General features: G+C 57.7%; 1 protein-coding gene across 1 annotated transcript; it reads left to right on the top strand.

Moving 5' to 3' along the window:
* The first annotated feature begins 924 nt into the window (after window positions 1-924).
* Window positions 925-8505, top strand: LOC147414070 (coiled-coil domain-containing protein 30-like). Its single transcript, XM_086476031.1, has 9 exons — window positions 925-1174; window positions 1615-1751; window positions 2433-2596; window positions 3128-3272; window positions 6046-6167; window positions 6660-6801; window positions 7377-7516; window positions 7817-7951; window positions 8418-8505. The coding sequence occupies exons 1-9, from the start codon at window positions 925-927 to the stop codon at window positions 8503-8505; spliced, it is 1323 nt and encodes a 440-aa protein (XP_086332157.1).
* Window positions 8506-10187: the final 1682 nt, after the last annotated feature.

The following is a 10187-nucleotide window of genomic DNA, read 5'->3' as shown; positions in this document are numbered from 1 at the left end:
CCTGGAGATGCAGCCAAGGGCACAGCAAGGAGTTGGGGGAGCCCGAAATGCACACCGCGGGGCCTTGGGCTGCTCAGAAAGGCATCCTTAGGGGCTTTATTGTTCCGAATGGCAGGGCAATTGCCATGGAGATCGTGACATTCACACCTAGGGGGCTGGGGCACCACGAAGGGCACAGCCACGGGTGGCAGGAGCATCAAAACACAGGCTGACACGTGCAGGGAAAGCCCAAAAGGCCGAGCAAGGGTCTCAGAGCAGCCCAAAATGTACCTGGGGTGGCCTGGGGCAGCCCTCTGGCAAACAAACAGACGTCTCTACGGTGTACCAAAGGGCACGCCCACACACCCAGGGGTTTAGGGGGCACTGAAAGGCACGTTGAGGGGCGCGGGGAGGTTCAGCATCACACCCAGGGGTGCAGGGTGCGCCCAAATCCATGCGCAGGGGGGCTGGGCACACCAGGCTGTTCCCCTTGGCCGCGTGGGCTGTGTGTGTGCAGAGAGGCTCTGAGCGTGCGGGCCCCTCTGCCCCGCCCAGCCCCCAGAGCCCGATGATGTCACTCAGCCGTTTATGACGTCAGCGCACAGGTCCACTAGACCTGGGGCGCTGGCACAGTCCCTGCACACACCGTACCTGCTGGTGCTGCTGGTGCTGCGCCAGTGGTGCTGGTGGTGCTGGTGCTGCGCCAGTGGTGCTGGTGGTGCTGGTGGAGCTGGTGGCAGTGGTGCTGCCGGTGGCAGTGGTGCTGGTGCTGGTGGAGCTGGTGGTGGAGCTCAGCCCGTAGGCGGCTGCCCGTGCCCTGCCGATCCTCGGGGCTCGGCTCCGCCGCTCGCAGCCAGCCCCCGGCAGCGCCCGCCGAGTCCTGCCGGCCCCTGCTGCCCGGGGAGAGGGGAGGCGAGGCCGTGCAGTGCCCGTTCCCACCGGGCCATGAAGAGCATCTGGCAGTTCCTGTGGCGCATGATGGCGTGGGAGGGGCCCGAGCCCTCCGGGAGCCGTGGTGCCGATGAGCTCCGGCCGCACGGCCAGGACCAGCTGCACCCTGCGTCCACCACCATCGACTGGGCCCCGTTGCCGCTGGTGCAGGAGCGCGACACCGGCTGCTGGGGCAAGGACGACGCTGGCCATCGGGCAGGAGCTGCTGGAGTTACGCAGCCTGCACCCGCTCTGGGGAGAGCAGGTAGGACTCTCGGGGTGAGGGCGGTGATGGGGAAAGGGGCTGTCGCCCGCCCTTCTGCTGGGCTGCCATCGAGAGAGGGCACTTGGAAAAGGGCGGCGTGGTCTTGCGTATGAGCCAGGAGAAAAGGCGCTGCCGGGCATTGTCCCTGGCGAGCAGAAGTCTCGAGGCGCTGGTCCCTTGCGGGCTCCTTTCTGACCATTGGAGCCATCTCCCTGGCACACGGGACAGGCGTGTGCGCTGGAGGAAACCCATTCCCAAGCAGGACAAGAGATGCGTCTTGACCCTGCGTTTTGGTAGGGCGCTCGCCAGGCTCTCAGGGGCTTGGGGCGTGTGCTTGTGCTCCGGTTGTCTCTGGAAGCACGAGGGTGTGGAAAGCACCCTGGGCATCAGGGAGTTGTAGGAGCTCACTCTGGTTCCCAAACCATGTGCATTTAATGTAGGTGAGAAAGACCAGGAGGGAAAAGACGCCATCGAGAAGGCAGAAGAACTGCAGGTGGATGTGGCCCAGCTGAGAAGTGAAAACCTTTTCCTCCGTCAGCAGCTGGGAGAGGTGCAGGAGACCGCCCAAGCACAAGCGGTGAGTGATGCCTAAGGATACGAGGCCGTCAGAGTAGAAAAAGGGGTGAGGTGAGCACTGACCCGTTGTGTTGGACTTGCAAAGTTTTTGGCAAGCCTTGAGATGCGCTATCATGTCTATATGTACGTGTATGCACTGACTGGCTTTACCCAGCTTCCTACTTAAATGCCCTTAATATTCCTAAAATATTTTAGGAAAAAGGTCTGTTATTTGTGGGAGCATACCCAAGACAATAGAAGCCAAATCTGATGGCTCTGCTCCTGTCTCTAAACCTCGGTGTCTCTGAAAGTACTGGTAGTAGGGCTGGGGGGCACAGGAAGCCCAGACCACGTTCTTGCCGAGGAGATGTGCTGCAGTTTGCTACCTGGTAAATTGCAAAAGCTTGTGTTTTCCGTGGCATCACTTCTGCCGTGTTCTTGCACTAATCATTGGGTTGGGTTCTTAAGTGTGCAGGATCAAATGAGGTGCAGAAAAGGATTATTGTTAATTCCCGATAAAGTGTCTGGTAGCCATTGGAGAGGTTGTGCTTCTCGTGGGCTTTGACACAAAGACGTGCAGAAGTGCTTTGAGTAGAAGCACGGAAACCTTTCGTTCCGGCGACTGAGATAGTGAGGGATCAAAGGGATCTGAATCAGATCCTGGCCTATACATTCAGAAGACTTAATCCGTGTCCAATTTTAGTCCGAGATTTTAAAGCTCCAGCAAAAGCTAAAGGATTCCCAACACCAACTCCAGCTGGCAGAGGCCCGTGTTTCAGACAAGAAAGTCCTGGAGGAGGAATTGAAGCAGGCCCGAGCAAAGGAAGCTTGTGCGCAGCAAGAACTTCACGAGGAGCGGTTGAACAGGTACCCAGAGCTGGGGAAGGGCTGCTCTGGGTGCGGAGGGGAGGCGTGTGCCAGCAAATGCTGCTGGGCCAGCCTGCAGCTCCCTGCTGCAGCTCCACGGCTGGCCCTAGGCGGGCTCAAGGAGTCAGGGCAGCACGGGTTTTACCTCCTTTGTGTCCTTTGGGCCTGCCAGTGTCCCTGGCAGAGCTCCCCACGTCCCCACTGTGTCAGATTTAAAAGGTCTTTGGAGGCTTCAGCTGCCTCAGAAGGTGCGTGGCCCCTCCTGCCAGCCCAGTGATTTGGTTTACCCTCCAGATGCCGGCAGGGCCCTTTCTTGTGCCGCTGGCATTGCTGATCCCAGACACAGCACGCACCTTTCACGTGCCGCTGGCACGTGGGGACAGCCAGGATGTCCTGATTTCTTTCTGCCCTCAGTGTTGCCCAGGGCAGGTGCAGAGCAGCGTGGTGTTGGGTTTAGATCCCAGCCAGCCTTAGATTCATGGAGGCAGGCCTCCACGTCAGCATCTCACCGTCACCCCAACGTGCTTTTAGGAAGCTCCTGGAGCAGCAGGTGGAGGAGCTGGAGCAGGAGCTCGAGGATTTGCAGGAGAATAAGGCGTCACTGGCCAAGAGGCACGTGGAGCTGCAAGACAAGACTCTGCACATCCTAGAAGAGTCCAGAACTGACTGGAGCAAGGTGAGCTGCTGCACAGATGGGTCCTCCTCACCCGGGGTGATGCTGTGCTAGGATCAGAATACCAAGCAAGATCACGGCCTTGGACTTCAGCAGGGCCAGCTTTGGCCTTTTCAAGCAATTGCTCGGGGAAATCCCATGGGACAGGGTACGAAAAGGCAAAGGGGCCCAAGAGGGTTGGTTTATAGTCAAGGAGCACTGTTTCCAAGCTCAAGATTGGAGCATCTCAGTGGGTAGGAAATCAAGAAAGGGAGCCAGGAGACCCGCATGCTTAAACGGAGAAGTAATGGGCAAACTCAAGTGGCAGAGGAGAGTCTATAGGACTTGGAAGGAGGGGATGGCCACATGGGAGGACTCTAAGACTGTTGTCAGAGGATGTAAGGAGGCAACTAGGAAAGCTAAGGCCTCTTTGGCGTTCAGCCTTGCGAGGGAGGTCAAGGACAACAGAAAGGGCTTCTTCAAATACGCTGCAGACAAAACCAACACCAGAGGCAATGCAGGCCCACTGTTGAATGAGGCGGGTGAGAGAGGCTACAAAGAAGGCGGAGCTACTGAATGCCTTCTTTGCCTCTGTCTGTACTGCTGGGGACTGTCCTCAGGAGTCCCAGAGCCCTGAGGCCCCAGAGGAAGTCAGGATAAAGGAGGAGTTTGCCTTGGCTGATGCGGACTGGCTTAGGGATCAGCTCAGCAAGCTGGACATACGTAAATCCACGGGCCCTGATGGGGTGCCCCCGCGGGTGCTGAGGGAGCTGGCGGAAGTCATTGCTAGACCACTCTCTTTGGTAAGTCGTGGGGAACAGGAGAGGTGCCTGAGGACTGGAGGAAAGCAAATGTCACTCTGGTCTTCAAAAAGGACAGGAAGGAGGACCCGGGTAAGTTCCAGACCCGTCAGCCTCCCCTCCATCCCTGGAAAAGTGATGGAGTAAGTTATCCTCGGCGCTGCCTCTAGGCCTGTCGAGGATAAGAGGGTCATTAGCAGCAGTCAGCGTGGCTTCACCCAGGGGAAGTCATGTTTGACCAACCCGATAGCCTTTTATGAAGGCATAACCAGGTGGATAGAGGATGGTAGTACAGTGGATGTGGTTTATCTTGATTTCGGTAAAGCGTTGGACACCGTCTGCCGCAGCATCCTGGCAGCTAAACTGAGGAAGTGTGGTCTGGAGGATCAGGTAGTGAGGTGGATCGTGAACTGGTTGAAGGAAAGAGGTCAGAGAGTTGTGGTCAATGGGACAGAGTCTAGTTGGAGGCCTGTATCTAGTGGAGTCCCTCAGGGGTCGGTACTGGGGCCAGCACTATTCAATATATTCATCAATGACCTGGATGAGGGAACAGAGTGAACTGTCAGCAAGTTTGCTGCTGACACAACACTGGGAGGGGTGGCTGACACCCCAGCGGGCTGTGCTGCCATTCAGCGAGACCTGGACGGGCTGGAGAGCTGGGCGGGGAGAAATGTGATGAAGTACAACAAGGGCAAGCGTCGCGTCTTGCATCTGGGAAAGAACAACCCCGCGTCCCGGTACGGGTTGGGGACTGAGCTGTCGGAGAGTAGCGTAGGGGAAAGGGACCTGGGGGTCCTGGTGGGCAGCAGGATGAGCACGAGCCAGCAACGTGCCCTAGTGGCCAAGAAGGCCAATGGCATCCTGGGGTGGATTAGAAGGGCTGTGGTCAGTAGGTCGAGAGAGGTTCTCCTCCCCCTCTCCTCTGCCCTGGTGAGACCCCATCTGGAAGAGTGTGTCCAGTTCTGGGCCCCTCAGTTCAAGAAGGACGGGGAACTGCTGGGAAGAGCCCAGCACAGAGCCACAAAGGTGATGAAGGGGGTGGAACATCTGCCTTAGGAGGAAAGGCTGAGGGAGCTGGGTCTCCTTGGCTTGGAGAAGAGGAGACTGAGGGGTGACCTCATCGATGGTTATCAGTATGTAAAGGGCAAGTGTCAGGCGGATGGAGCCGGGCTCTTGTCGGTGCTGGCCAATGACAGGACAAGGGGCAACGGGTGCGAGCTGGAGCACAGGAGGTTCCACGTGAACATAAGGAAAAACTTGTTCACCGTGAGGGTGACAGAGCCCTGGAACAGGCTGCCCAGAGAGGTGGTGGAGTCTGCTTCCCTGGAGACATTCGAAACCCGCCTGGAAGCGTTCCTGTGTGACCTGCTCTGGGTGGTCCTGCTCTGGCAGGCGGGTTGGACTGGATGAACTTTCGAGGTCCCTTCCCACCCCTGAAGTTCCGTGATTCCATGGTAGCTGACTCCAGAGCAGACCACTGAGCTCTAGAGGGAAATGGGACCATCCCGGTTTGAAATCTGTACCCAGGAACTGCTGAAATGGGGTCAAATGCAGTCAGGTGCTGAGCCCTTGCAGATCCCCGTGATTTCAAGAGGAGCTGGAGGAAAAGCACCACCTCATCTCGCCTGGGTTTCCTGGGGACGCAGCTCTGAGGGCGCGGAAGGAGGACTTGACGGCTTCTTCCCCTCTCCCTTCCCCTTTTCTCGCAGAGCTTGGAGCTTTTTGCAGGAAAATTCTGGCAGAGCACGCTGCCCGGCAGGATGCATTAGCTGCCTGCGCCCTCTTGAAGCCTTCAGCCTCCCCCAGCAGCACAGAAATCCACGCTCCCCCTTCTTTAAGGGCAGGAGGCGGTGGCCTTGGGGGGCAGAAGGGGTGCATACTGTCTGTAGCGGGAACCACCGGCGTTGATGACAGAGCAGCTTTGGAGACCAGACCTAAGTGAGGCAGAGGGGCCCCTACAGCTGAGGACAAACAAATAACCAGTCGATGTTTTCCAGCACCTCCAGTGTCAGCAGGAGAACCAGAAGCTGTCAGAGCAGCTTTCGCTGCTGAAGGGGGAAAACAAAGCCCTCTACGAGCACGGAGTCCGTCTGCTGAACAAGAAGCATCTGTGTGTCAGGTAAGGACTGCAGCAGCAAGGGACGTATAGGCACAAAAATCCCGCCCAGGAACTGCCCTCGATGTGCCTGGCAGTGACAGTGGACGTGACTGTTCTGTAGCTGCCAGTGCTGCAGCTCTAAGCAGCGCCCGCTGAAGGAGCTCTTTCTGCAGGCTCTTTGCCTGACCCTTGCTGTTTAGGATTCTTTTTTGGCCTTCCTCCCCCATACCCAAGCACGCCCCCTTAACCACCCACAGCCCCACCCTAACAAACAACCCGCCCTTTCCCTGTGGCTTCCAAAGTTGGTGCCTTGATAACCCTGTTTGGTGTAAAGAGCTGAGCGGGGCGAGCACAAGGGTTTGTAAAGCTGGGAGTCAGCAGCGGGGTAGATGGCTGAGGCTCCCAGGCCGGGCTGTGAAGAGCCCGAATAAATGCAGGACACCTCCTGCCTCGCTCTTGGCCCAGAACACCAAAGCATTTCACAGACTGACGCTTGTCTCTCTGCCTCCTCAGGAAATATATCGAAATGCAGCTCTGCCACGAAGATGAGATCCGCAGAGCCAAGGAGACCCTTATCCACGAGGGGAAACAAAGGGAGAGCAGAATTAAGCAGCTGGAAAAAGAGCTCAGCAAGACAAAGCTCCAAGTGGAAAAGGTGAGAGAACACACGAAGGGCTTCTCCCGCGGGGGAAGGCGGGGGAGCAGGCTAGAGCGTGGCTGCGGGAGCACCCCTTCTTCCAAACAGCATGCTGTTTAGGAGAAAAGGAAACGAGGTTTGGGCAGAGCTGGTTTGCAGGCAACGGGCTGGCCCCGTTAAACGACCAGACGGAGGGAGCAGGGGGGGCTCTGCCGGACGTGCTGCTCCTGCGCTGTGCGCAGGACTGACGCTGCCCTGGGAAACGGCTGCAGTGCCAGGGGCTCCAGCCCGTCCTTGTAGGAACAAAAGGCCACAAGGGAATTGCTGGCTCAGGGGTGCCCTCGGGGAACCCCTGTCCCCAAATCCCATTCAGAACCTGCCTAAGCTCCGTCTGCTTTGGCCTCAGAGCTATTGCTGCTGGCAAGGGACTCGAAAGCCTCTTTTTGGGGTGTGTTACATCAGAGAGCGTATCACTTCTAGGAGTGAACGTGCTTGGCGGTGACCCCTTTGGTAAAGCGCTCTCAGACGCACAGAGGGCAGGGGAGAGCGAAGCGTAACTGCTGGTGGTGATTTCCTTCTGCAACACTGCTCAGGGGAAGGCGCTGGTTGCAGAGATGGCTGCTGAGAATGAGAAACTACTCCAGGAAAGAAGACGGCTCCTCCAGGAGATGACTGACCAAGGGGAGCCCCCTTGGAGCAACCCGTCTACGAGTGCCGCCACCCTGCAGAGCAGGTAGGTGCTTAACGATGTCCACACCTCTGGGAGCCTGCCTCTTCCCAGCGCTTCTCTGGTCTTATGCCCATTCCTCTTAAGAAATGGGCACAGGGAAGCCTGAACCGCGCCCCAGTCACTAGTGCTGAGGCCTTTCATTGCTGTGGGATGCAATTAGCCCCTTTCCCCATCAAAGGCCTCGGCATAGAGCCGATGCTGCGCAGGCCAAAGGGTCTGAGGTCGCAAGAGAAAATGCCCCTTTGAAAACGCAGTGTGGCTGGAAGGAAAGTAACTTATGCCTTGTGTGTGTGACGTGCTCAGAGCGAAGATCCCGGATGAGGAGAACGTGCGGCTGGATGAGGAGAACGTGCGGCTGCACGAGAGCGAACGCAGCTCTCGGGCCATGTGCCCACCTCGCAGCCTGTGCCAAGGAGAATCCACGCTCCCAACATGGAGGTGAGACTCCGAGAGGGCTTGGTCTGAGCAGACAGGTTACAGGAGCCAATGTCGTTGGCCCAAAGGACAAGTCTAGGATTAGTACCTCGGTGGGGTTGGAGTTCATGGGGAGAAGTCTCAGTGGAGCCGGGGGCACTTTGAAGACCAAGAGCATAAGTTGAAATTCGGGGTCTGGCATGGACCTCCTCCTTTGAAAGTCTCTGTTCCCCCTTCCAGGACCCGAAGAGTGTTAACTCTCTGAACGCCAGCTGCGGAGTAAGGTGTTGCCGTCTCCCCGTACCGGGCGCCGTGGGTCAGGGGATGCCTCTCTGCGTGTGGTGAAGGACAAGTGGAGTGTTTTGGCTGCTCCGCCCTCTGCACCCTGTGCTTCATCTCCAAGGGCCCTTTTTTTTTGTTAGTAAAATTATAGGGACTTTTTAAAGTTTTCAACTTGCCCAAGTGTCATTGTGTGCGTGTGTCACCCCAGATCCAGCCGGAGGCTGGAATTTGTAGATAAACTCAGGAAAATGGAAGAAGGGGTGGGCGTGGGCGGGGGGGAGAGTGAAGCCACCTGATCTCCCCCTGAACCCCAGTTCCTTGCCCAGTCCAAAACTACAAGCTTTGGAAATGAAACTTGGAGAAACTCCCTTCCACCACGTGCTCCCTTTCCTCCTCTCCCCTCGATCTGTACTCAGACCGATTAGATGGTGACCGCAGTCCTCCTGAGGTGATGGATGTAGTTCTGTTGAAGCAGCGATCTTGTAAAGGGGTCTGGTCTTTCCTCCGAAGGTCCAGTGGTAGGTAGGTAGCTCTTGTCCTCTGGAACTCCAGTGGGGGGAAAACTCCTCTGGGAATCCAGTGGAAGAAGGCTGCTAGGGTGTTGGAGATCTCAGGTTTTATTTAGCATGGACTGCTTGGCTCCTTCCCCCCGGGGGGAGCATCTCACAATGGGATGGGGAGTCGTGAGGCCGTTCCTTGATGGGCCATTAACAGGAGATAGTCCAGGAGGGAGTTATCCATGGGTCATGCAGTAAGGCATTGTTGTGCCCATTAACAGAAGATAGTCCAGAGGGGGGAGGCAGGGAGCACCGCCCCACCTGCTCTCAACAGCTCCTGAAGATGGTAATCGACTACTTTTGGGGGGGGGCACATTTTACACTGTAACCTAGGACACTTGGAAATATTCAAGGTCGGGTTGGAGGGAGCTCTGAGCAACCTGACATAGCTGCAGATGTCCCTGCTCACTGCACCTTTGGAGGTCCCATCCACCCAAACAATCCTCTGATTCTCGTGCGCCCCCAGAGCCCCCAGCATGCCTTGGGGTGCACAGCCAGACACATCCAGGGGGTTGTGGCTGCACCAGAAGGAAGCCCGAGCGGTCCGGGCTGTCCCAAACGGTACGTCCTGGTGACCGGGACGCCCCTAAAGGTACACGGAGTTGTCCAGGGCACGCTGAAAGCCACACGGGGAGGGTTCTGTGAAGCCCCAAGAAGCAACCAAAGGCGTTCAGGATGCCCCAAAAGGAAGACAGATGGTTTCAGCAAGGACACAGCAAAAGGTTCACCCGGCGTCCACCCCAAAATGGCAAAAGGCCAGGGCGTGCAGGGATGTCGCCTAAAGGGATGCCGAGGGGCAAGGGACGCACTGAGAGGCACCCCCAGGGGTCCAGGGGCGCCCCAAAAGGCACAGCGATTGCCTTGGGCTGTCGTGAAAGGCACAGCAAGGGAGACGGGCTGCAGGAGAAAGCCCACCGCGGGGCCTGGAGATGCAGCCAAGGGCACAGCAAGGAGTTGGGGGAGCCCGAAATGCACACCGCGGGGCCTTGGGCTGCTCAGAAAGGCATCCTTAGGGGCTTTATTGTTCCGAATGGCAGGGCAATTGCCATGGAGATCGTGACATTCACACCTAGGGGGCTGGGGCACCACGAAGGGCACAGCCACGGGTGGCAGGAGCATCAAAACACAGGCTGACACGTGCAGGGAAAGCCCAAAAGGCCGAGCAAGGGTCTCAGAGCAGCCCAAAATGTACCTGGGGTGGCCTGGGGCAGCCCTCTGGCAAACAAACAGAAGTCTCTACGGTGTACCAAAGGGCACGCCCACACACCCAGGGGTTTAGGGGGCACTGAAAGGCACGTTGAGGGGCGCGGGGAGATTCAGCATCACACCCAGGGGTGCAGGGTGCGCCCAAATCCATGCGCAGGGGGGCTGGGCACACCAGGCTGTTCCCCTTGGCCGCGTGGGCTGTGTGTGTGCAGAGA

The sequence above is a fragment of the Leptosomus discolor genome, chromosome 20, assembly GCF_034619465.1.
Source record: "Leptosomus discolor isolate bLepDis1 chromosome 20, bLepDis1.hap2, whole genome shotgun sequence".
In the NCBI taxonomy this organism is placed as follows: Eukaryota; Metazoa; Chordata; class Aves; order Leptosomiformes; family Leptosomidae; genus Leptosomus; species Leptosomus discolor.
Note: the sequence above shows the minus strand (reverse complement) of the source record. Positions and strands in the feature narration are given on the sequence as shown.